We start from the raw sequence: 27,672 nt of genomic DNA, 5'->3' as shown, positions 1-27,672 counted from the left end.
GAAGCTACAACCTAAGAGTCCCAGCCCCTATGATGGGCAAGACACCAGTGGGGGATCTGGAACAGCATTGCAGGGGAAAAAGAGCTGGTAAGGGCAAAATCAGCATAACCCACACCCGAACAAATGACTGAATAGGGTGCAGAGCACATACTACGCAGCAATGCCGCTCCAACGCAGGGGAACACCTCAGCAACAGACCCGGCTCCCCGCAAGACACTGCGCGTTGATACAAAGCAGTTGCGCTGGCCAATGAAGCACCAATCACCCTGCGGTCGCACCTGACCACAGCACGAAGTACACAGGAACGCGCTGAGTGCTCAGTATTCCCAAAAACACACGGTGCAGGACAACAAACCACGAATAGCGCCGCAGGTGCAAAAAACCCTTGGGGGCCGAGCCCAGGAAGACCCACAAGCAGATAGCTAGACCTCTGGAGCTCCGCCGGGCATGGATGTTTCCACCTCAGAACATTTGACTGCTCATACGGGCCCGGTCTCATAGGAGCCAAACACAAAAGCGGGCGCTGGCCCTCGGGCTCCTTCCAATGCACCCAAACTTGAGCTGAAGCAGCCCCCAAGAAGCAAAAATCAGAGTTCTTAAGACCTAAACACCTCAGCCGCTCATACAACCATTGACACAAATCCAAACGGTACTTGACCCACCCTCCCTCCCCATAGGGAGCCGGCTGGAGACCGCCACACACACGAGCGAAGAAACAGAAGAAAGGAGACGGCGGCATCAACACGACACTGGCCACAGCAGAAGCGAACAAAACGGACGGGCGACCCGGAAGGTCCAGCTGGAGATAACAACGGGTGATATCGCAACCCACACACCGGAAGCATGACAGATGCCAGGCATAAAACAAAAGAACACCCCTGCAAGAGCCAGATCTACGGCAAAAGCACGAAGCAGACAGCTAGAACTATACTGGGGGCAACCCCAGGAGGCGAACCAACACAAGAACACAGAAGACCCAAACACTGAACCAGAAACAGACATAGCGGTCACCAACACAATGGCATTAAGCAAGGAGGATCTACAGGACTGTCTGAGAAGCATAGAAAATAGAATGATGGAATCCCTTCAGAGCCAACTGGACACAATCCGGGAAGAACTAAAATCCTCCCTCCAGGAAGTGAAGAAGGGCATCGTGGAACTGGGGGACAAAGTGGACACAACGGAGAAGGGCCTCTCAGAGACAACAGAAGATGTCAAACAAAATAGCATCCTCCTAGAACAGATCTCCAGAGCTTCACACAACTTAGAATTGCAAGCGGAGGACCTCGAAAACCGCTCACGAAGATCCAACATACGAGTCAAAGGCCTGGACGAGGCAATTGGGGACAAAGACCTCAGACACAATCCAACAGTGCTTCAGCAGCCTGCTCAATGATACCCCACCAGAGGAAATATCCATCAACAGAATACATAGAGTGGGGCCTAAGCGAAATGACCCGGGAGCTAGACCAAGAGACGTGCTCATGGCAATGACCTCATATGTAATGAAGGAGGATATATTATGGGCAGCCCGCACACGACAGACAGTCACCATCAATGGCAGCCAGATACAACTCTTTCAGGATTTAGCTCGATCCACGTTGCACAAAAGAAGGCTGATGCAACCAGTCACGAGAGCACTGACGGCCAGGAAAATCACATACAGATGGACATATCCGTTTGGGCTACAACTTACTTGGGAGGGCAAACTACAACGGATCTCAACATGCGAAGAAGGAATAACCCTGCTACAGTTAGAGGAGGAACCCTAGAAAAACACCAAAATGCGCCAAATGAGAAAGCTGGGGGAACCCAGACGATGGGAATGGTCCCCCGACCCTATGCGATGCCAAGAAAGAGAATCCACACCAAAAGGCTCCAAGCTGTGATAATCCTGAGGGAACAGTCTGGGCAAATGACAACCAACCGAACACCTAAAGACCTGGAAACAGATCAGAAGAGAACCTGATGACTGCAAACAAGACACAACAGAAGGTAAATCAAATAAGAGATTGAACTGAGCCTCGGCGGAGGGTGAGGGGAAATCTTGGAACCCACGACCAAGCCCAGATATGCCCTGGCGAACGGGACGCTGGGGGAGTCATGGGACCCGAAGCTCCGGGGGGAGCCCGGAGGAGGTGCAAAGACTCCTTGGTCCCACCACTGTGAGGGTGAAACAAGTTTGGAAGTTTATAGATGTTTTTGTTCGGTTATGTTATGTTGGGATTTGTTTGAGGCATGGTCCGTAACTACACACGGTACACCATTTATTGCTGACAAGAGGGCACACTGATGACAAAGAATCCACTACACAAGAACGATTCCTAGTTAACTGTCATCACCTTGAATGTACAGGGCCTAAACTCGCCTGTGAAACGACGCAGTATACTGACACGCCTGATGGAACGTCAAGCCGCGATAGTGTTCCTACGGGAAATACATCTGCTCACGATAGACGCGAAACGGATGACCCATCCAAACAATACTTTGCTTCCAGAGAGGGAGTGCGCGGGGGACTAGAGGAGTTGCAATCCTATTAAACGCTAACTTACCCTTCAAGAAAAAAGCCGTATATAGAGACACAGAGGGTAGGTTCCTGTTCCTTAAGGGGACTCTGCATGAACAAACGTACACTCTAATAGCACTATATGCCCCAAATGATAGACCAGACATTTTCCTGGGCAAAATGCTCCGGAACCTAGGTAGCTGGTGCGAGGGACAAATTATAATAGGGGCAGATTTTAACTGCATAATGGACCCTGTTCTAGATAAGACCCCCCCCCCCCCCACCGTGGCGGATGGCAGGAACAGACAAGCACTAGGCAAACTCTTCAGGGACCTAGGGGTAATAGAAACATGGAGATTCGTTCATGGTACAGAAAAAGAATGTACTCATTACTCGCCAGTACACAGAGGTTATTCGAGGATAAATATGATCCTAACATCATCCACACTCATCCCACAAATCAAAGACGTACAAATAGGAGTGCAATACCTCACCGACCACGCCCCAGTCATACTCAAAATGATCCCCATGAAAAAAAGACGCCCCGCACTAACAGGAGCTGGAAATTGAACGAGCTCATACTCGGAGACATCGCCCTTAGAGCCCACATGGAAACAGCACTGAACAACTATTTTCAAGACCACGCCAACGGTGACACAAACTGGGGGGGGTGATCTGGGACGCAGGGAAAGCAGTAATACGGGGGGAATTTATATCACAAATTAGAGCATACACACTGGAGAGAAAGTTGCTCAAACAGAAACTTGAGTTGGAACTGAAAGAAGCAGAAATACAACACAAGGCCAAACAAACACCTAAAACAGTTAGAAACCTCTGCAAAGTGAGAGCCCAACTAGAAACCCACATGGCAGACTACACTGCACAATCCCTACTAAGCACTAAACAATCCTACTATGCACACGGAAGTAAAGCTAACAAGTTCTTAGCAGCTAAACTCAACAAACAAAAGACCCGTAACTATATAGTGAGCCTTAAAAACCTAAAAAGGGGGGGATAAGCACATCAGAGGATGAAAAGTTGGACATCATGAAAAAGTTCCACCTAGGCCTCCTTGAAAGGGAGGAACTACCCCCACAACTCCAACTAGATTACATGGCCAAACTAGCCCTCCCCCAGATAACGGAAGAAGACAACCTGAAACTTCAAGCCCCCATAAGAGCCCAAGATATAAGTGAACCATAACACAATTGCCGTATAATAAGACACCTGGCCCGGATGGATTTGGCAACGGGTACTATAAAACCTTCCGAAACCAGCTACTGGCCCACTAACTAACCTTTTCAACCACATCAGAGAAACTGGGGCAGTCACGCCAGACATGGGGAAATCAACCACAGTCCTAATCCTTAAGCCAGGGAAAGACCCCACAGATTGTGCAAGCTACAGGCCAATGTCATTGCTTAACAGCGATGCCAAACTATATGCAAAGATCCTGGCAACCAGGTTGGCAAAGGTCTTACCCCAAATCCACAAAGATCAGGTGGGATTCATAGTAGGAAGGCAAACACAGTACAACATCAGGCGGGCGGTAGATATTATAGAAGTACGGAGCAAAACAAAACAGACATTTTCCATAGCGGCGTTGGACGCAATTAGGGCATTCGACAGCTTAGACTGGGCGTACCTGAAGCTAACCCTGGAAAAATACGGCTGCGACTCTACCTTCATAAGGATGGTCTTGGCAAACTGCAAACTCCCCTCAACAACATTTATAATCAATGGCAGATCCACCACAACAATACAAATTCGGAGAGGGACGCGGCAGGGCTGCCCTCTATCTCCCCTTATATTTGCAATGGCAATGGAACCAGTGGCACAAACCATAAGACAGGACCCAGAAAGAAAGGGGGTGCTAGCAGGGGGGATAGAGCACAGAATAGTGCTATACGCAGATGACATCCTATTATTCTTGAGGGACACCGCCATATCACTACCCAAAACCCTAGAGAGATTACAAGAATTTGCTAAGGTATCGGGGTTCACGATTAACTATGGAAAATCAAAAGCTCTAAACATAACTGAGGAGGCGGAAGTACCCAAAGAAATGGCGACACGATACCCACTAATATGGGAGCACAAAGCCATGGACTACCTGGGCGTCCAACTAACACGGGAATATAGACACTTTTACGGGGAGAACATAATACCACTATGGAAACAATTGAAGGAGGACCTCACGAGATGGGATACCCAGGAACGCTCATGGTTCGCACGCATAACCGCACTCAAGATGACCCTCTTACCCCGCCTACTATATGTAATTGGCTCCCTCCACCTAAAATGAGTAGAAAACTACAAAAGGATTTAGTAACCTTTGTATGGAACGGGAAGAAACCTAGAATCCAAAAAGGGATCCTAACCAGGCCAGTCCTATTGGGGGGACTGGGACTCCCTGATGTTGAAAGATACGCACTAGCAGCCCAGATATCCCCTATGTTGAAATGGATGGGAGAAAAAGTACGCAAGGGATGGGTGGGAATAAAACAGGGAGAAACCAGAATTCCATTAGGGACTCTGCACGCCCTACGGGCAGGAGCTAGAGGGGCAGAGGGACATCTACTAGAATCCACCCGCATTTCACTAAAAGCAGGGGACACAGCACACAGAAAACACCACATAGCACCTGGACTGGGCCCCTTCACACCAATGGCACACAATCAGGAGTTCACCCTGGGTAAACGAGACAGGTTTTGGGCAAATTGGGCACGACCACATCCGATCCACCTGAAAGAATTTTGCCAGGAAGGAACCCCACTACAATTTGAAGAATGAAAACAGAAATTCGGGATAGGGGAAAAAGATAGGTTTACGTATATACAAATTAGGCACTGGATCTCCCAGGAAGGGGTTAAGAAAGCAGCCACCAGAACCCCCACAGGATTGGAGCTCACCCTAGAGGAAGGCCAGACCCACAAACCAATAACAAGAATAAATAAGCTGCTAGACAAGGCACTAATTGAGGATCAAATTTCATATAAGGGCAACTGGGAGAAAGACCTGGGAGCCCAAATTACGGAGGAGGAATGGGGACAAATCTGGAAGGTGAGCCCAGAAAGCTTCCAAATGCACCACAATTCGAGAGACCTCTTATAAGATATACACAAGATGGTACCTAACCCCACACAGATTAAACAAAATGAATCTGGCATACCCCCCAACTGCTGGAGACAATGTGGTAACAGAGGGGACCTATACCACATGTGGTGGACCTGCCCTAAAGCTGAAATATACTGGAAGGACATATTGGGACATATAAAAGACATCACAGGGCGACAACTCCCACACGACCCACAAGGTAATACTGATGGGAACTGTAGTTGAAGGAGTGTACGCAGAAACGGGCAATAACGCAACCCTGATCACGCAACTACTAAATGCAGCAAAAATAACACTAGCCCAAGGATGGAAAAACCCTGGGAGCCCAGTGGTCGCATGCTGGTGGGTCAAAATATGGCACATACTGGCGATGGAAAAGGTGGGAGCCATTAAAGACAACAGATATTTGAAATTCAGGGAAGTGTGGGACCCATTCACAGACTTTGTAGATAGGGACCAAACGTGGACCAAACTTGATGAGGACGATCCTGAACTAAAACTGCCTGGAAGGACGGAAGCTCGAATGGGCCCATAGCAATCGCTAACACAGGCCGACAACGCCCGAACTGCATTTGCATTGGCTAATGGTGTAGAAAATGGAACCAGCCCAGTTGGGGGGAGGGAGGGATGAAAGCGGACAACTGTTACTTGTTCCATGGCAGACACAGGGTGGGGCGGAGTTACAGACGTTAAAACTCATGGACTTCCTACAGGACTGAAACGAGAACTGAAAACAAGAACAAAGACAAGAATAATGTATACTGTTTCTCACATTTATGTTTGTAACTTGAGTCCATGAGAAGAAAATAAAGTTGGTAAAAAAAAAAGAAAATAACTGTGATATATTGCAATGTGTAAAGGGTCAGCCCAGAAGAGGGGCACCGAGGGGTGACCTAGTCGCCCAGTGAACGCGGGAAACGAACTTTCATTTGGTAAACAAACTTTTGTTTTTTTTGTTATTTGAACACATCAGGCCCTGAAGGCAAGAGACTTTTACAGGAAACGAGACTTAGCCATCTGCGGTACAAAGAACTACCATTGGAACTGTCGTCTCGTGCTGGAGAAGCCCGAGACTGTACTGTGCTCCAAGCTCCCATCTTATCGACCCAGACTACCGCATCCTGATATATTATTTGAGAAGACTTTTTGTTTTTCTTTCAAACTATCCTACACCCCTGGAAAAATGGGTAGTTTTACTATCCATTTTCACTCGCGTGTGGTCATGGACCTGGTGTTAGCTGAGGCCACGAAGCTTAATAATTCGGGCTTCAGCATTGAAAAGTGTCCCTTTTTTTTTCTTGGAAGAATGGGAGGAATGAAACTAGGGGTTTAGCCAAGCCCATGCAGGAGCCACTCAATTGCCCAACTTGCCGCCACAGTCCGATGATGGACGTGCATGGTGCAATGCAGGCTTATTGGAATAAGGGGGGTACATTACCAAAGTGACTTGTGCTTAGAAAATCTGTTTTTTAGTCAGTTGGAATTCTCGAGGGAACCTGCACTTGGGCACCAATACGGAAGTGATGGCTCGTTTGAAGATCAACAATTGGTTTTTTTGCAGGAGATTTGGCTGACTGCCTGCCCTGTTTTTGACAGATACGGGGTGTTTTTCCAATGTGCCTTGGCGGGTAGGGTAGGAAGTCTGGCGGGAGGCCTCCTTATAGCCATTAAGTCAGGAATGGGTAATTCTGCTGAGGGCATTTTAAACCTTCTATTCGGAGCATTGGAGGTCCAGTTGCATGGTTCTGGCAAATCTGTTTAGCTTCTTTTAATAAAAATCTACAGGCATAAGGGCATGATCTAGATACTTTTTTGCAGCCAATTACTTATTTAATTGTAACGTGGTGACATAAAAATACTGGGGGCCATGTTGTAGTAGCTGGCGACCGAAATGCAGACTTGCCAGACCTGGATATATAGGAGGACTATTGGGATGTCACCCTAGCCACCACTTCCTCGAACTTTAAGTTACAGGTGGGACTTAAATGGGCACTATCCTTCTCATCTATCTGGCTATATGAGCTGAACATTACAGTGAGGGCCTCTGGCAAACATCTAGCAACATGGCATAGGGGTAGTAGTTCTTCATCCTTGGACTATATATTTATCAACTACTCTCTTTTTATACTCTGTTCTGATTTTTCTATCTTTCAGAACCAATGGAGTGACCACTCCATGTTGAGTGCCAATTTTGAACTATGCTGTGGAAAGATCAAAAAGCCGCATTGGTCATTTTAATTGTGAATGGAGGTGGAAATAGGTTGAGGTGGCTCCATAGGGCTATTGAGGACATAAATACAATGTTGTCTGCTAAACTGAATTCCACTAAGTATGAATGGAAGATTGAATGCTTTAATATGGATAACTTTGGGAAGACTGTATCAAAATGTATGTCTAAGGTATGTCCTTTAGGCCCTGCTGCTTTGACGATGGGAGCGAACACTCACTCGCACAGATATGACGAAGAGCTAGCTGTGCAAAAGAGGGCCTTTAGAAAGGCGATTAGGTTTAATAGTAATAGTTTTGATTTGCAGGAAATGAAGAATCGTAAAAGCAAATTACTCAAACAATCTTATAGGAACTTTTGAAGACAGCACAGGGCCTCGCTGCTTCAGATGGATGCTAAGCTAATGCTCAATTTTTTGATTAATAAGTATTTGAGCCATTTTTGGGAGGCCGTTAATACATTTGCTGCTGTAAATACCACTGCCCAATTGAATGCAGTCTCTGAGACCTCTTGAGTAGAACATATTGAGGCTCTGTACAAGGAGTCTAAAATTATTGCTGAGGAGTTTCCCCCAAGAGCGACTACTTTGGGAAATTGCTTAACGCTTCCTGTCCCCCGAGGAAATACTCGATATAATTAAGTCTCGTAAATCATCTGGGGCATATGGTCCCAACGTTCTGACAAATGGAATTTTGAAGGGGGATTTGCACACCTGGTCCACGCTTCTCACATTTATATTTAAGCATGTGCTGGAGAGTGAGCGTTTTCCCGACTTATGGCGCTCATCCTACCTGGTCCCAATTTACAAGAAGAGGAGGGAAACAGACCAGAGGAATGATAGGCCCATAGCCTTAATGGATGTTGACAGCAAAATATTTGTGGCAGATTTGCTGCGACATCTTGAGGAATGGGCACTTTCTGCAGGTATATTAGACATTTCTCAAGCTGGTTTTCAAAGGGGCTTCTCTACTATTATTAGTGGGGCAGTAGTAATAGAATTTCAGGAAAAAGCGTGGGAAGATGAGACCTTCTGTACATATATGGCCTTGATTGATCTTGCCACAGCTTTTGATAGGGTAGACAGTGCCAGATTATGGGCCAAACTTGTAAAATAGGGAATCCCTGGTGGCCTCCTTAGATTAATTATTGATATCCATCAAGACTCTGGTATTTATGTATTTATGTTAGACTGAATCGAGAAGGTGACTTATTGCGCCGAATTAACACTTCCTCAGGTTTAAGGCAGGAATGCGTGTTGGCACCCTGCCTTTATAATCTTTGTCTCGGAGTTAGGTGAAAGTTTGAAACCTGCAGCATTTATTGCTCAAAAATGTGGCTCAGTAAAAATATCATGGATTGACTTGCTGCTTTTAGACAGCTCGTGGTTTGGAATGCAGAGGCTACTCTTGGCTTTTTCCAACTACGCCAGGAAGAACGGTCTCTTGTTGAATCCTGCAAAAAACAAAATTCTGGGGCTGTCGAGGGGCAGGAAGGGAGACTCACGTAGTTGGCTCTTCCAGGAGGTTGACATAAGGGCCACTGGGAGCATGACATACTTGGGATGTTCTATTTTGGCTCATCTGTCGTTGATTAACATCCAGAGGGCTACAGCGGCTAAGATTTTAGGCTTAACAAACCAGTTTATAATTATGGATGGGGAAATTTGGGAGATTTTCCATCAAGGCAGCTGTCCAGCTTTATGAGGAGAAGGTGGTCCCTAAACTGACCTATGGTTTGCAGCTATGGCCTATGGAGTTGTATAGTTGGTCAGGTGCCACTGAGGGGAGGATGTGGAGATGTGTGCTGAAGGTCCCCAATGCTGTTCCAGTGGCAGCAATGCGGTTTGAGTTGGGCCTGTTGTCCCTTAGGGTTAGGGTACAGTAGTCTATGTTGTCACTGTATAGTAAGATTTATTTCCCCGATTAAGGACTCTGTCTATGCTGAGGCACTTGTATTGTTGGGGGCGGTTGCTCCTCAAGGTGTCCCCTCTGGTTTTGTTTGTAAACTGAGAGCCGACTGCAACCTTTTGCTTTCTGCTATTGACATGAATGCAGACTTATTGGTCGCCAACCAGGTGAAAATTAAGGGTGCACTTTACACTCAGGACTGGATAGTCACTATTGATACATTCCATAGCTACTCTTCTTTGAGTCACCTAGTATACGAACACAAAAGGCGGGGAACCATAGCACCATATTTTTTATTGTTCCCCAATACATTTTATTGCACTTTTTGAATGCGTTTACGCTGAATCTTCTACCAACCGCAGGAGTGCAATTGGGAAGAGGGATGATTGTTAAGTCTGACACCTCATGTAGGTTCTGTAAGAAGGCAGCCGTTTTGGAGACGGCAAAGCATCTACTGTTGTATTGTCCGGCACTTCAGCAGAAACGTATGTCATACTTGAAGAAAGTGGTGGGTGGTATTGAGTGGATGGATAGGGACAGCCTGTGGAGAAGGTGCTTAATGAGTCCTCATACTTTTTTTAATTTAAAAAAACCTCTTTTTATTGGTATTTTGTAAACAAAAACAACATAACATTTAGAACTAGGACAAGACATACAGAAGAAAACAGAGGAAGCATCACAATTTAAACATACTCTTTGCAATTTCCTTATTTCGTTGTCATGAGTCCAACCAAGTTTTGGCCTCAATAGCAGTACATTTTTCCTTTCTCGGAGTGGATCAAACTGTTGCCTTATGGTCAAGGAGCCTGCTTATCAGTTATGTGGATAACACCTGCATTTGGCTTTTAGGTTGGGGTATGAATGTAAGTGGCCATTCTCTTTGCCCAGCAATAAGTAATAGAGTGTATGTTTTTTTAAATGAATCCCCCCTACGGTTCTTGGTTTTCCCCTTCCGCTTGACCCAACAGGTAGTGTATGTATGGGTTCCATATGCTAGATGAGCTCGAGCGGTAGGATGATAGGCCTCTGTAGCCTGTCTCCCTATCGTTGCACCTCACCACATCTGAGTGCCAGTCCTCTATTTTTGGATACGCCAGGCGCTTCCATTGTATTGCCACCCTCTTCTTTGCTAACAGTTCGAGTAGCCCTGTCAATCGCCTTCTGCCCTTGGGGATAGGTTTAGTGTATCCCAGGAGTTCCGTCATGGGGTTTAGATCTAGTCCCTCGCAAATAATTTCTCCTACAGCTTTGCACACTGCTTTCCAAAAAGAATATACTGTGGGGCACCCCCATGCCACGTGTATAAAAGCTGCCCTTGGTTCATTGCATCTAATGCAGTTGGTGGTTGCCTCTGGAAAGTAGTTGTGAGATAGGGGTATAGTAGAATTTCCAATGTATTAGTTTGTATCTGGCGTTTATCGCTGTCTTCCTAGTTCCTTCACAACAGTATCTCCACTCCTCACCAGACATCTCATGTCTTAAGGATCGTTCCCACTTCTCCCTAGGGGAAAAATCTGTGTCCTAGATTCCAGGCACATGGCGTACACGACCAAAACCACCCTCTTATGCTGCCCCCAACCCTCAGAAATCATCCTATCGAGTATTGTAACTGCAGCTGGTTGTTCTGGAAAAGTCGGGAATATCCTCTGGAGGGCTGTTTTCAGCCTATAATATAGAAACACCTCCAGGGGATTTAGACTCCTCCTTGTCTTCATCTCGTCTAATGTGATGAACCTCCCCTCTGGAAATGGGTCCCGGTAACTGTGCACTTCCTGTTTTCGCATGAGATTAGTGAAGCCCCTTTCTGAGGTGAGTGGTATACCCGGAGTAAACAGGCTCGGCAATTCTGGGGAGTAGAGAATCTCTGTCCTTGACCTCTGCTCTATCCGTATCCACGCAGTGCAAGTGAGTTCCACCATGTTCCTCGCTTTGTTCCCTCTATCAGGGGCAGTGAGAATACTGGATTGTAGTAAAAATGGAGCCACTAGTGCCCTCTCCACCTCCACGTGTCTCCTCTCTTTTTGACCTCCAAACCAATAAAGGGCAAACCTGGCCTGCGCCACATTATAGTACGATTTCAAATCTGGTACCGCCAGCCCTCCCCCATGTATTTGGGCTATTAATTTATCACACGATACTCTTGGCTGTTTACCAGCCCAAATGAACTGAATAATTAGTGATTTCACCTCCTGGAAATAATCTGCTGAGACTGCTATAGGCCCGCTGAGAAACATACAGGAATCGAGGAAGCAGCACCATTTTGATCGGGGAGATCCTGCCATATAGGTTAAGTGGTAAGCTCTTCCACCTGATGACTGCCTCAATTGCTTGGTTAAGTGCTTTTTGATAGTTACCTTTGAATATTGTGCACGCATCTCAAGCCATGGTGACCCCCAGCTAGCAAGTTTGTGCGATGTCCCATTGGAATACCCATTTGTCAGCTTACTGTGTTGCACTTTCTGTTAACGGGAAAAGGACTGATTTTGTCGCGTTAATTACGAGGTCCGAGAAGAGCCCGAATTTGGCCACATCCTTCATGATGGGGTCCAGGTTCTGCTCAAGGTCCCCGATGAACAACACCATATCGTCTGCATATAGCGAGATGACTACATTATGCTTGAAGAGTTGGATACCCCTATGTATGTGGATCTCCCTAACCCTTTTAGCCAGTGGCTCAATCGCAGGGCAAACAGAAGCAGGGAGAGTCTTGTACCCCTGCTGGGAGTTATCCCAGGGGTGAGTTGGCCATTTACCCTCACTCTGGCGATAGGTGACTCATATAGTAGCGCCACTAAGGCAATATATTGCTCTCCCAACCCCATTCTGCGCAGGACCGTAAACAAAAAGGGCCATTCCACTGAGTTAAACACCTTGTTGGCATCTAGCAGTGCTGCGACTACGTGCTCCTTCTGATCAGCTGCTGAGATCAGTCATTCTTAGTATCTCAAAAGACGTGGAGCGTCCCAGAATAAATCCGGCCAGTCAACTCTCAGCATCTTGTTAATCAGAGGTGCCAGTCTGGAAGCCAATATCTTAGCTAGGATCTTGTTAGCTAGGTTAATGAGGGAGATCGGCCTGTATGATGCACAGTCATTTGGTGGTTTGCCGGGTTTAGGTAAAACTGTGACTAGGTCCTCCCTCGGGGATTCCAGAGATTTCCCTTGTAGGGCGCTTTGGTGATACATTTATAGGAGGTAGGGGCCTATTTTTGGTGCGTAGTATTTATATAACTCTGCCCTGAGCCCATCTGGCCCGGGGGCTTTCCCGAATGGCAGAGACCTAATGGCCGTCAGTACTTCTTCTAGGGTTAGTCCCGCCTTGTCTTCCTCTGTACACCAATATAAGGCCATCTGATCTAATTATTCATGTAGCTCTGCTTAGGGGGCATGTGTATGGGACGAATACAAGTCTGTATAGAAACAGCAAAACTCCTGTATTATCCCAGCATCATCAGATCTCTTACTCCCTGTTCATCTATTATAGATGTGACCCATTCCTTGTGTATTTCCATCCTTTCGGCCCTTGCCAGTAGCCTTCTGGTGTGCCAGCGTCTTAAACTGTTCCATGAGTTATTCAGTTTCCGCCTGTTGCCTGGGGGTCTCCAGGCCCCCGGATGCCTGTAGTACGCTTAAGTGTGACTCAACAGTGCCCAGCTCTCATCTAATCTGTTTAAGCATCCCCACCTCTTTGGCAATACACTCCCCCCATATCACGCACTTCAAGCTCTCCCAGAGGATTCCTGCCTACTCCACCAAGCCCTCGTTGGTGTCGAAGAAGGTGTCTATACCCTTCGACACGCCTTCGGAGAACTGTGCGTCTGCCAGGGCCTCTCCTTTGAATTGCCATGGTTTCCTCACCCTCCTGCTCCCCGATAGTTTCATGTTCAGCAGTACCGGTGCGTGATCTGAAAGTGTGCAGACCAAGATGGTAACCTCTGTTGTGACCCCCATTAGTGCCTGAGAAATAAAAAAAAGTCTGGGCGTGATGGTGTGCCATGGACAAAGAGTGAAAAGTATATTGCCTCTCCCCCTGGTTCTTGAGTCTCCACACACATAATTCCCACGTCTGACTCATTCCTCTTAGTTCACTGTGTCCTTTAGTCTGGGGTCAGGTTGGGCCTGTTGTGCGGTCCAGTACCGGGTCCATAACCTCATTAAAATCGCCCGCCCAGATTATATCCCCTGGAGGGGCCTCCCCCAAGTGTCGGTTAAACCATTCCAAAGTTGTGACTGTGTCCTGATTAGGCCCATAGTAGTTAACTAGACTATACAAGCAGCCTGGTATTGTGCCCCGCACTATTAATGTCTTCCCTTCACTATCCCTGATTGTCGAGATTAAATTGAACCCTACCGTACTGTGAACAAGAGTGCACACTCCTCTTGCATAGGATAAGTAGGAAGAAAAGTATCGGTGGCAGCCCGAGGCTTTGCCAGAGCTCGCTTTGACTGCTGGTATGAGGTGCGTCTCCTGCAGGAACGCAACTCCCACCTGATGATGCTGCAGATAGAGGAGGACCCTTCAACATTTCGACAGGCAATTCAGCCTTCGCACATTCCATGTGAGGTATCTAATCGACCCGGCCATATCTCAATTTATCGCACCCACGTTTCCAAGCCCTTTATTCAGACTCGGGCATGCCCTGGACCGTAGTCCCGGACCCTCCCTGCCGTGTAACCCATGGTTTCCTGTGTGTTGTAATGCTTCCTCTCGAAGTGTACCTTCCCCGTTACCCTCTCCCACCGACAACCCCAACATGTCAGTAATGTACATCCCCCACCCCGTCCCTTGGCTGGCGTCCCCAACCTGCCAGCGTTTAGGACTGTTAACCTTGCTTCCGCTTGGGCGGCAGCCAGTGGCCCAATTGTGTCTCCACAATTACTACAGTGAGGTCCGTTACTGACCCTCAGTCTCTTCTCCGTAATTCGTTGACTCCTGGTCCCTGAAGATTTTATTAATCTCGGTGCGATCTCAGTCATTGTTCCCCCCCCTAGGTCTTGGATTCAGGGGCAAGCATTAAAGGAATTCGTCGGCTTCTGCTGGAGTGGTGAAGAACAGTGTGTGCCCCTCGTGTTCCATCCGGAGCTTGGCTGGGAACACCATGGCATAGCGGATGCCTCTCTCCCCCATCCTCTTCTTCACATCAATATATGTCCTCCTTGATGCCTGGCCTTTATCTGAGAAATCTGGAAATATTTTTATTGTGTCTCCTTTGTATGTAAGGGGACCCTTCTCTCTTGCTTTCCGCAGTGCTGAGTCCCTGTCCCAGTAGTTTAGCATTTGTGTGATTATTGGTCGTGGTGGAGCTCCAGGAATTGGCTTCCTGCCATTGGGTATTCTGTGTGCTCTTTCAACCACGAAGATGTTCGAGAAGCCTTCCGGACCCAATGTATCCCTCGGGATCTCCTCTACCATTGTTTCCATGCTCTGTTGGTCTCCTACCTCGGAGACTCCAATTATTTGCAGATTATTCCTTGTGGACCAGCGTTTCGTGCTGGGTCTCCTGGGAAGCTTCTGGTCTTCTTGGCACCCGGCGGGCAGTGGGGAGTTCTTGCAGGGCCCTCCGATCCTTCTCTTCACTCAGTTGCCGGTTCTCACGCTGGCTTAGGATGCTCTCCCAGAGTATTCTTCCGGCGCTGGTTCTGCAGCGCCACCTTCTTCCTGACGCACAACGTTTCTTTGAGGTCTCGTGGCCCGGATTCTTTTGCTTGTTTCTCCGCGCCAGATTTTAGCAGGGTGTGCCAGGGACCCCCAGTCAACTTGTCCCACGCACAGTCTGACTTTGAGGTGGATATGTTTCATAGTGTGGAGAGCTCACTGGCTCGCTGCCATCTTGGTCTGGCTTTCTAGCGCCCCCGGCATGAGTCCTCAAACTTCAGACGGTCTTGCTGTAGCGGATTTAATTAAATCCTGGGCCTTGGATACTAGATTTTAATGGACTATGGTGGTGTTTTATGTTTTAAGTGGAACTTTGTATTATTAGTGCATTTTTTCTTTAAAAAAACAAAATGATATATCTCATTTGTATCGCACTCATACACACGTGTTTGAGTGCAAAATATGGTGAAATATGGTGGGCCACCAGGGGGCGTGCGGATGACGGCCACCTAAAAGTACTCCTCCGCCACCAGGGCCATTCTAAGTGTTTTTGCCCCTACTCTTAGCCCCCTACCACCCCAGGTGACGAGAAGACCCCCGTGGTGAGCTTCTGAGCCGGTGGGCATCAGTCCAGCCAAATTCCAGACGAAATTGCGACCGGCAAAGAGGAAATCCAGCTCCCCCTCTTGCTGGCGCAAAACAGACGGAGGAGATGATGTTCAGGATGCAGAGACATCGGAGTGTCTCTGATTTCATGGTCCCGACTGGGAGGTGGGCCACCCGACTCCCGCACCGCTTGCTGAGACAGAGGTGAGGAAGTGGGGCGTGTTTAACCCCCCCCCCCCGACCATCAGCGGCGTCCTGCCTCGCTCCCCCCCACCATCAACATGGTGGTGACTAGACCCTTATCCGGGGCCTGGGGGGACACAGCAGGGGCGGTCCAGAGCGTCTGCTGGACTTCAGAGGCTGCAGGACGCCCAGCCACTTACGCATAGACACGCAGCCGGGGCCCAGACAGCCCGCTAAGAGGGGACAGCCTTTGGATTGGGGGATGATCCGGGGCTGAGTAGGGATTAAGGCCGGTGCATAGAGCAACCATAGGACCACGCAGGGCCCGTGAGGAGAGCACCCCGGATAGGGCGAGGGTGACTGCTTTGCCCACCCAGGGCCCATCTGACTTTCTCTCTGCTGGAGTTGGCTACAAGCACAGGGCACTGGGGTACTCCTTGAACATCTGGACCTGCCTGCTGTTGGGGTGGTCTGAGCCAGGGATCAACATTAGGCCACTTGGAAAATCGCTGGGTGAGGTGAGGGCCCCCTGGGCAGGGGTGTGTGCCTGCCTCCCCGGACCAGGACACAGGGGACACGGGACACAAGGGACCTGGGAGGACCGAGCTGGCTGCCCGAGCCCAAGATGAACCCCTGGGGCTTTGGGACTTCACCCGAGGGCAGAAGAGGAGGCTTGTGGGCCCCGTGATCGGGGCGTGTGCCCGCCTGCCCAGGTCTCACGGCAAGGGAGTGCCGAATTGGAAGAAGATGATCACCTAACACCATAGACATGGGACACTCATATGGAGAGCCGTTAGGCCAAGTGTACTAGGACTTGCATGGTCCGCGGGGACCCTGACTAGGTGCAAGAAAGAGTCCCGCCTCCCCCCCAGGCGTTACTCAGACCGCCTCCCCTCAGGAAACCCGGTGCCAGACAAGGATCTGATTTAAGGTGGTTCCCTAGCTGAGAGTGGCTCCGCATGGACCCCAGATCCCGGCTTGCCGTATTTGTATACCTGAGCAGGCCCAAAGGGGCGGACAACAACAAATAGTGGGCGATGGCGGTCGGAAATTAGGACTCTATAGCCACAAAGAAGGACGTTGCATCGATAATGGAGGATATTAGAGGCATGAGGGCAAAATGGAGGAAGGCTGCAGGAGGTGGTACATAACCAATCTTCCCTGGACACCTTGGAGACGCAAATAGATGTCAGGATGGGCGAACTGTAGAGAAAGTAGCTGAAATGGTGTTAAAAATTGATGATTTTGAAAATCGGGAGAGGAGGAATAACCTCTGGTTCTTTGGCGCCCCAGAAAAAGAGGGGAGACGGAAAGAGATCTTGGGAGAATGATACACGAGATTACGAAACTCCTCTTTGAAGATGACTCGATTTGATAAAACAACATTCGAGGGTCCATAGGGCAGGGGATCCATCGGAAGGCCCGAGGTCAGTTCTGGCACGCTTCCGCAATTACCCAGACAGGCTCAAGATCTTGGAAAGACAAAGGCCAGGGGGCCGGTGAAACTGGGATCGGTGAAAATTGCCATATTTCAAGACTTGTCCTCCTTGACCCTCAAGACAGTAAGGTTGCAAAGTGGTTGAATGGGAAAGCGGTCCGATACAGATGGGAGTTCCTGTTTTCAATTTCCTTCGAACTCGAAGGGCAGAGGCACAGGCTTGTGACGGAGGAAGAAATAAATAGAGCCACAAGGGAATCGCTCGCTGAGGGGGATATGCTCCCGGGTCCTCAGGGTGAGACAGAAGGAGACAGAGGATGGTGAATTCAGGACCAAAGAGGAGAAGAACCTCGGGATCAAGGATATTCATGAAGTTGAACACACCCTGCGCGCGCCTCGCCCCAACACGTCATGAGAGCAACCCCAGATTATGGAATTAAGATGTCTGGGGGAACGTTACCCATGATTTGGTCCGATTGGGACCACATGAGTGGGGGTCACAGTTTGACAATACAAGGGATGCAAGTGGGCTCTGAAGTTTGTTCAGGGGCATTTAGACAGGTCTTAGGACGTTAGGTTTGCATTGTCTTGGTTTAAGTTTGTGGGCTAATGTGGGGGCACTCATCTTGGAGGTGTCCAGAGAGAGGCCTGGGTTTCGGGCATTTTTGGTGTTTCGAACTAGTGATGGTAATTGGGAGAGGCTGAGCACCATGGGGGGGATTGGCAAGGTGTGGGAAGAGGGAAAGGGGGGGGTTGCAGATTTTGCTTGTTGGCTCATGCTCTGTTCACTTGGGGAAATGTGCTTTTTATTTTGTGGGGGCCCGGTGCTGATCTGAGATTAACCAGGGGTGTTCGTACTGGATATGGATAAGAGAGGTCGAGACAGGATGGGTGACAGTCTGCGCGTATGCACACTTGACGTGAAGGGACTCCAAGAGGTCCTTGGTTGCAAGGGAATTTAGGAGATCAGGGATTGATGTCCTACTCATTCAGGAAACTAAATAACAAAGAGGTGATGAGCAGAGGATCCCCCGTGGCTTGATTGGAGGCGAATATTGGGGGTCGGAATATCCAGAAATGCAGGGGTTGGGATTCTGGTCCGGAAAGGGCTCCGGATGGAATTGACGAAGGTGTGGTCTGATGCAGAAGGGATGGCTGTGCTGATCTCGGGCCTGATCAAGAAAATAAGGCTCACCTTCGCAACAATATACGCTCCAAACCAGGGCCAGAAAAGATTCCTGCATAGAACCCTAGAAAAAGTGGTGGGCGAGTCTCGGGGGCATCTTATTCTAGAAGGTCATTTCAACGTTTGGGTGGATGTAGGTCTGGGCAGACGGGTCAGACACGAAGGGGAACGGGAACCTCAGAGGCAAGGGGATGGTGAGCTGGGATCTGCCATGAGGTTATACGGGTTGTGGGACATTTGGCGATAGTTCCACCCACAGGAGAGGGACTTCACTTTCTATTCCGCCCCACACAGCAGCCTCACGAGAATAGAATACCTTTACATATCTGGAGACCTTTGGGAGGTGGCAGGGGACTCCGGGATTCACCCAGTGTCATGGTCAGACCATGACATGGTGTCAGTTGACATTAAGTGGGAAGAGCTGTGCCCTAGAAACTCCAAATGGAGGCGTAATGAGTCCCTGTGGAAGGACCAGGTCTTTAAGGAAGAACTCGAGAGTGAAATCCGGGAATTCTTCAAAATCAATTACACCGCGGAACTGAGGAAGGGGACACCATGGGACGCAGCAAAAGCCACATGGATGGGGCTGCTGATTAGGGAGGGTGCCCGCAAGAAGAGGGAACGTATTCTTGTAGAGAAAGGGCTCAGGGACAAAATAGGTGCCTTGGAGAGGCTCGCCCAATCCTCTCCCACCAATAGAGAGGACCGCATTCAAGAGGCAAGGGCCTTAAGAGAGGAACTGAAACTGCCTGCGGAGGGATAGATCATGCTCAACCTGCAGTTTCTAAAGCAGAAATTCTACGAGAAAGGCGATAAGGCAGATGCCCTGATGGCCTCTAGACAATGGGGACAAAGGGCTGAGAGGTGGGTCTCCGAGGTCAGGGGAAAAGAAGGGAATATTGAGGGTACTGTGGCCGGGATACAAGAGGCCTTCGAAAACCTATATAGAAGTGAACGGGGGGGACTGTCAAAGGAGTGGTTCAAGAGTATCTCGAGGGGTTTTTTCTGCCATCCTTGTCCAGGGACTAATCAGGGACCATGGAATAGCTGATTACGGGTGAGGAAATTAAGAACGCCATAAGACATCTGCGACTGGGAAAGCACCGGGAGATGACGGTTTCTCCCCTGGCTTCTATAAAACCTTTGAGTCTGCCCTGCTCTCCTTTTTAACACCACTCTTTAACGACTTTATGGAAACGGGAAAAGCACCAGATTCCTTTAACCAGGCCCTCATCACAGTGATACCCAAGGAGGGTAGAGACCCCGGGTCCAGCAGCTCATATCTCCCAATCTCACTTCTAAGCATAGATGCCAAAATCTATGCCAGGGTCCTGGCGGCCAGGCTCGAGGTGCACTTACCGAAGCTCGTCGACTCTGATCAAATGCGGTTTATCCCGGGGTGATAGGGCTCGGACACTATGAGAAAGACACTCCACCTGATTAGCGAAGCCCAAGGCAAGCAAGGGGACCTCACTCTCCTCTCCATGGATGCAGAGAAGGCCTTCGACAGGGTGGAATAGGACTTCCTGTAGGCGGCCCTTACGAAGATAGGGGTGCTCAAGAAATTTCTGAGTGGTATCACAGCAATTTACTCCTCCCCTAGGGCATGTGTGGGGGTTAACGGAGGTTACTTGAGGTGGTTTAACCTGGGGAGGGGGACAAGACAGGGTTGCCGGCTTTCCCCTGCTTTTTTTCGTGCTCTCGTTGAAACCCCTGGCACAGAGACTGAGAAGGGACCCTATTGTGGAAGGGTTGGTCGTGGGGGAAGACACATAAACTGGGACTCTACGCGGATAGCATGCTCTTACATGTGGCAAATCCGATGACCTCCGTGCCGGCTGCTGTATTAGTGATTGCAGAATATAATTGTATGGCATGCTTCAAAATAAACATGGACAAGTCAGTACTTTTCCCCTTCGACAATAAAAGGGATGGTGACGGGGGTCTGTTCCTACCCCTCGGAATGAGGGTCAGTAAAGAGTCACTGAGGTACCTGGTCATTTCTGTTACTAGGGAAATTAAGGCGAATTTTCCCCCTATGAAGTCTGGGCTAGAGACGGACGAAGCAAAATGGAATAAGCTCACTGTCTCATGGATGGGTAGTTTGAACGCGATCAAAATGGTGCTACTTGCGAAACTCCTGTACCTTTTCCAGATGCTTCCAATACAGATACCGGACAGCTACTTTAAAAGAACCCAAGGCACGCTCACACAATTTCTCTGGCAGGGGAAGAAACCAAGGGTCTCCAACGCAGCACTGAGTCACTCAAAGGACTTGGGAGGTGTGGTCTTCCAGATAAACAATTATACTATAAAGCCACCCAGCTCAGGGTCCTGATCCCACATCTTAGACTTGCAGTGGGTGGGTCTTGATAACTATTACTTAAGCCCGGTCACGGTTGGGTAATGGTTGTGGGTTCCTAGGTCGAAGCTCCTTCGGAGGAAAAGAATCACCCCATCCTGGGTACCATTTGGAGCATCTGACAACAGGGCGCAGGTCTGGGGCAGGGTCACAACGTGGCCATCACCGCTGGGCCACTTGTGGGTGCCGGGGATCAGAGACGCCATTCCAAACCCAGAGAGGTTTCAGGCTTGTATGAGGCGGGTCTGGAAAAGGTCAGCTAATTGTGGAGGGATGGTAAATTCATCTCGATGCCGGGGCTGGAGGAGACTCTTGGTGTGGGTACACTCTCTGTCTTCTTGTAGCTACAATTAAAGGGAGTGTTGACTAGAGAGGTTTGGAAGGTGAAGATCCAGAGGGACCTCGCACTGTTCGAGGAGATCCTGGACACCGCAACTCGGTCCAAAGGGCTGATCGGTGCATTATACAGGGTCCTGGTAGATAAAATAAGGGGACCCACAGATAGGTTGAGACAGCAGTGGGAAAGAGATCTTGAAATTGAACTTCCACTGCAGACATGGCAGAGTGCGAGACCCATGTGCTGGCGTGAGTGTGGAATCGAGGGACGACTACTGGCATATGTGGTGGGGATGTGAGGTGGTCCAGTTCTACTGGGATGAGTTGGATTAGGGACCTGAATGAGATCCCGAGGGCGAAGACATCAATGTTGATATTGTTTGGTGTACAAGAACAGGAAGTGGTATTTATAAGGTTGCCGAAAATGGTACATGGTCTGCTGCTAGCGGGGAGGTCTTGTCTGGCCACAAACTGGAAGCGTGAGCTCCCCCTGGTAAGAAAGAATGGATCAACACGGCCCAGAACTTATACTTAATGGAACGCTTAACGACGGCAATATATTGTGACCCAGAGTCAGTGGGAATGGAATGGTCAGACTTCCAAGAAAAATATGGCAGTTAATTAGAGGGAGCAGCGATCCCATCACACAGAGGGGAGAGGATTCTCAACCTCTCAACATCAATACCTAGGTCATTAGGCATAGACTGGAACTGTCACCTGTCCGAGATAATATTGTCTCGTTGAGGAGGGCATTGGTGCTTAGGTGGATGTGAATTCCGGGGGTGGGGGGTTAGGTGCAGGCAGAGGGTGGGGGGGGGGGGATGGAGAAGTCGCACAAAGTTAGGGTCAGAAAAGTTTAGCTTGTAACAAGGGGTCTTAAAGTTCTACTTCGTTCAATGTCTTTTCTTGGAAATATTCAGTAAAGCTGAAATTAAAAAAAGAAAATATGGGAAAGTAGTGTGACAATTTTAAACATTTTTAAATGAGTATAAACAGTGACAAGTGAATTGGAATAATATATTTTAATTTTCTGGTATATTTCGTTTGACCATGTTGTAAAGGTTTTATTTTTAAACCATATACAATAAATACATAGTTAAAAAATACCCATGAGCCTCTTCTATCAACACTCCAGGGCCTTTCCTCCATCTATTATACTACTAGAGGGCAAGTAATTGCCTGGTAACATGTGGTCAAAACATAAGCCTAGCTAGAAAATAAGCTATATCCTATGGTGGTGTACCCCCCTGTCTCCCCTGTATACCTTAAAAGGTGGCAAAGGCATTAAGAATGATTTTTTTGAGAATTCCAAAGTATTGTTTGCAAGGGGTGGGCAAACAGTGCGTCGGCAATCACTCCATAGTTGTCAGGTGGTTATTATTTTTTGGATATTTTTTTTTTCTCACCAGAGATCCAGGGACCTTTGGAAGAAATTCCCTGTAAGGTGTAAGAGAATCCGTTTTAAAACATTGGATTCATGTTCCCCTTATGCTGCATGTCTGCAAAGGAGTGGGCATTCAGGCAAATATCTATATTATTATTTAATATTGCAGCAGAAACGTTTGCTTCTGCATTCTGAGACCTGCCAGCACTAGCATGTTGACCGTTTTTTTTCTTTCGTTATGTGGGTGACCAGCACTTTAACAATATCCACTTTACCAAATTGTAATATTTTGGGGGGTTTCAAAATAATAAAACACATTTTCTTTTTTAAAGGAACGAAATAATTGAAAATAAATAAGTCAAAAATGGTTTGTAAGCTTTTTAATCTCTACTCAGTCCTTCACTTAACTGTACTTATTTCTTCTAAAATCGTTTCAGGCCACTGAGCAGTTGGTGAGTGATATCCTCCGGGAAGCCTTTGCAATGGGATACCAGACAGCACCCCACAACAGGTATAGTGTTGTACTTCAACTAGTCCGCTCAACTTGTAAAGGGAATGGAACTCATTGCCTACTGTTTGTACACTTAGGACAAACAAGAGCATATAACTTGTCCTCTGGACTGGAGCCAACTCAATCTCATGTTTACCTTATATGCCATACGAGAAAATAACATGCACTTACATCTGAACAAGAGTGCCAACAACATCATCACAAATGCATTTTTGCCTTTTTGACCTTCATCAGCGAGGTTCAGCTCTAGGCAGTGAGCAAGTGGTTATTTGGTCTTGTTGGTTTTCAGTAGAATAGCACTGTCCCTTTTTTGAAAATGTTGAAATCCTTGCGATTTCCCCTAAATTGGTACAGCTAATCCAAACGTGGACCCCTTGCTGTCTTGCAATCTTCAGAAACACTGTGCCTCAGCCACACGTCACTGACTTCTGTTCACATGTCACTACTTCTGTTCACAGAGGAGAGTAGGGTTGCCTAGAATTTCGGTGTAGGACTGTTGTCGTTAGTAGGACCAAACTTGTATGCATATGGATATTTCTCACCTTGTACGGTACAGAGCTAAAACATGATTGCTGAACCTTGTGAGTGCATTTATAGTGGCTATTGGGACAGTCACTGGGAGTGGTAAAGATAAATATAACAGTCTGGTAATTACATTAATTGTTATGCCTATTATGCACACAAACCAAGAAATCTTTCCTTTAGGATAGGGCAAAGGTAACTAGGGTCAAATAGGTCTTTTTTTTTTATAAGGAGATACGTAATTCAAAAAGTCTCCTTGTTCATCTGCTGATTCTGACTTGCCACGCCAGCCTTCATAAAGGCTTTGTCTGCGGATTCTGGACCGGTAGCTAGCAGCAGGGCCTTTAAAGCAGCTGGGAAGCATTGTCCAAGCTATGAGCGACAAATCCAACGCCTAGCTATTACGACGACTTGAAAGTAGTTGAGAGGAATTTCCCTAGGAGGTGGAGCCAGGCACTTATAAAACTGACAAGCAGGATCAGTGTTGTGTAGGAGTCCATAGAGAGTGGAAGTGTGAAACAGGAGAACGTTCGAAGCAGAAGGATTTGGAGAGGCGGAGAGGTGGACGGTGACAACCTGGCAAAGTTGGCGGTAAAGGAGGTTGTTGAAAAGGAACATCAGAAGGTGGTATTACAGGAGATCTGGTAATAAAGGAGATGGTGGTGATAAATCAGGAGGTGGTGGTGAGATAGCAAAAGATGATTCAGGAGGACATGGCTAAGGAAGGTAAGGAGGAAAGTAAGGAGTTGGTGTTAGAATTCAGGAAGGAGAGGAAAGAGGAAGAGGTGGAGGAAGACTCAGAGGTCGGACATTGTCAGAAAAGTAGAGAACATTGGGTGTAGGTGATGAAAAGTGACCCTTTGCAAAGGGAGGAGAAAAACAGCCAGAGAGAGGTAACAAGTGGATGAGTAATAAACACGAAGAACCAGAGAGGCTCAGGCAGGAGAGAAGAGACTGTTGTGCAAGCCCTACGACTGTCGAACTAGATTGGAGGTTTGGGGAAGTATGATTTATGCTGAGGCATCAGAGAAAGATGTTGAGTATCAGTGTGCTCAGAGTGGTGAACTAGAAATGATTACCCCAGAAACGAGATGGCATTGAAGAAGAAAAGAGAGGGTTGGGAACCAGTATCATGTCCTACTATTTCAGCCGTAGGAGAGAATCTGTCATCCCAGCCTACTAACCCATCTAAATGGCCTACCTCCTGGTGGACATTTTGGGGCCTAGATGTATTGGCTTCCTATCAGTGGCTACTCTGATTTAGTGTACACTGACAGGAGGTGTACCATAGTACCTCCCATGAACTCGCAAGATTGCTAGAAGACAGAAAGATGGAACTTAGTCACAAAGAAGTGTATGAAGACAACCACCCTGGACTGAGAGTGACTTTGAATTATTAAGGATTACCGGGACAGTGCCCAGAGGAAAAGACTGAAAGGCAGTTTGCCCTCTTGAAACTAAAGAAGAAGCCATCCTGCCATTGCATTTCAATTGATAGCCTCATGTTAAACCATATAAACATATATTGCATTGAACTCCCTTCTCCTGGCTTGTGTAGTGTGACTGGTAAATTCTTTGCAGCCAACTCTAGTCCTTGCTAATGGCATGTTTTCACCCTAAATAGTCATTACCAAGGTGTAATGCCGGGGAAGCCCTTTATATTTGTGCTTACATATCAACCATTTGCTAAGTGCTCTGAGAAAAACACAATGAAAGCCCTAATCTCGCTTTAGCAGAGATCATGCTCCTGATAATCTGGAGCACAACAGTGAACCCTTCCCTAGATCATGGAAGAGATTACGCATTTAGGTGATTTTGTTGCCCTTGGTATCAAATAATAGTTACAATCTCTATATGCTACTTGGAGGGCCACATAAACTGATGAAAATTACCGGAAAGTTGTTCCTGTACGTGCCACAACTCTTAATGTTGAATATCTGGGTATGTGAGGTGCCATTTGAGCTTAGATTCCATGGATCCTTTTCAATGCTGTGTGTCATCTGTGAGGGGTCAGTAATGTGAGGCGGACAACTGTTTGATGATTTATCAACATATGCCATTTTATTCTTAAAAGAAATAGATAAAAAAAAATGCATCACTTTCCCCACTCTGCCGAGGACTTCCCTGTCTAACCAAAACGAAGGGGAAACACTGTAACACAGGATATCTGGCACTCATGTCCTGGGGGTTTCCCTTTCCTAGATTCAAGCTCAATTCTGTTAATATTCAACCAAAGAAAGAAATGTCTCAGATCGGTTCCAAAGTCGATGTTAACCAAAGTTCCAATGATAACAAATCTCTTGTCCTTGGTAAAATATCCACTTTCTCCAAATAGCACCAATGGCAATCCCAGCCACAATGCTTTGTCACCTCTACAAGAAGACTTGCCGGATTCCAAGATGGCCGCCGGCACTGTGTAGACGTGCCGACGGCGCTCCCTGACCCGCCTGGAGAAGGTGCCCACCACCCCGGCAACGGTCCCCCTTGGAGTGGCGAGGGATTCCCAGTGGGGTTGTGGAGTGGAGCGGATACCCTAGAGAGCCGCCCGGATCCTCTCCGGCGGCTGGTGGACCCCGGTGCTTGAAGAGGTGGTGGCCCGCGGATTGCGACCTGAGCGGAGTGGCTGCGCCGGCGAGCATCAGCGCTTTGTGTGCCCTGTCCCCGCTGGTGGTTTCGCAGAGTTTGGAGAGTGCGCAGAGTGGCTGGAGGAGCGGACGAGAAATCGCCCGGTGGGGGGTCCTCTGCAACGGGGAATCCGCGAGAGGAGGCGGAAGGCCCAACGTAGGAGTGAGAGTGGGGCGGGAACGGCCCGGAGTGCGGCCTGCACAGCTGTGACACCTGGATCCCCTCCCTGCGTGGAGAGGCAGTGCCTACGGGCCACGGAGTGTGATGTGACAGAGCGCCCGCGGGGAAACGTGGGCAGCCCGGCATTGGAGCGAAAGTGAAGCGGGAGCGGCCTGCCCTCATTTGTACGTTAGAAACTCCCGAACGAAGACGAGGGAAGGAGGCTGTAAGGAGCGGCTCGGGGTCTCCCTGGACTCGCCGGAGCGGGAGGTAGGCAACGCCAACAGCAACAAGGGGACCCCCCCAGATCCATCCCAGTTCCGTGTGGCCTGCCCCCTTGGTGGGGCCCGAGAAGGACCGAGGGCTGTGGCCCCCCTCTGCCCCCTGTGTGGCAAGCGTGCTTGGGCGGCGGTGGTGCTGGGGAAGGGGGCGCAGAGTGGAACTGATCTCCTGTAATAACTCCATCTTGGCCACAGAGGGAGCCCAGTCAGATCTGCAGCTCGGCGGAGCCTAGTGGACAGCATAAGGCAGTTGGCTGCTTGGGGGGGGGGAATCTATCGCTATTTGCCGGCAGGGCAGCCCGGTGGCAGCTGAGAGGCGAAACCTTGAAGTGAGCATTGAGGCCTGTTTGGGGAAGAGTAGATCTACCTCTAGGAGGGGATACGCCAGCGGCATGTCTTCTAAACCCAAAGGGAGGGGGGGGGAAGGACAGCAAGCTACAGAGGATTCCCAGGGCACCCTCCACGCGCTCTTGCCAGCGCAAAATCCAAAGGAAGGACCCAGAGCTCGCGGAGGGTCGACGGGAGAAGCAAGTGCCCAGGGCGAGGCAGAGGACGTGGCAATCATGCCCAGACGGGAATTCTTAGGAGAGTTACAGGCCCTTCAAGTAAATCTAGCAAAGACATTTCAGGAGCAGTTCCAGCTGATGCTGTCTGACCTCAATGAGGCAATAGGAGAGATGAAACAAGAAATGAGACAATTAGGCGAAAGAACAGACACTCTGGAGAA

The 27,672-nt window shown here is 48.4% G+C and overlaps 1 protein-coding gene across 4 annotated transcripts in view; it reads left to right on the top strand.

Moving 5' to 3' along the window:
* The window catches only part of YEATS2 (YEATS domain containing 2), a 1,971,885-nt gene that overhangs the window by 1,872,428 nt on the left and 71,785 nt on the right, over positions 1-27,672 (top strand). For all 4 annotated transcript variants that reach the window (XM_069617830.1, XM_069617832.1, XM_069617831.1 and 1 more), the window contains one exon: positions 23,285-23,358. In XM_069617830.1, coding sequence (XP_069473931.1) covers positions 23,285-23,358 — 74 coding nt within the window. The remainder of the gene's footprint in view (positions 1-23,284; positions 23,359-27,672) is intronic.

The sequence above is a fragment of the Ambystoma mexicanum genome, chromosome 10, assembly GCF_040938575.1.
Source record: "Ambystoma mexicanum isolate Mex_15411 chromosome 10, UKY_AmexF1_1, whole genome shotgun sequence".
Taxonomy (NCBI): domain Eukaryota; kingdom Metazoa; phylum Chordata; class Amphibia; order Caudata; family Ambystomatidae; genus Ambystoma; species Ambystoma mexicanum.
Note: the sequence above shows the minus strand (reverse complement) of the source record. Positions and strands in the feature narration are given on the sequence as shown.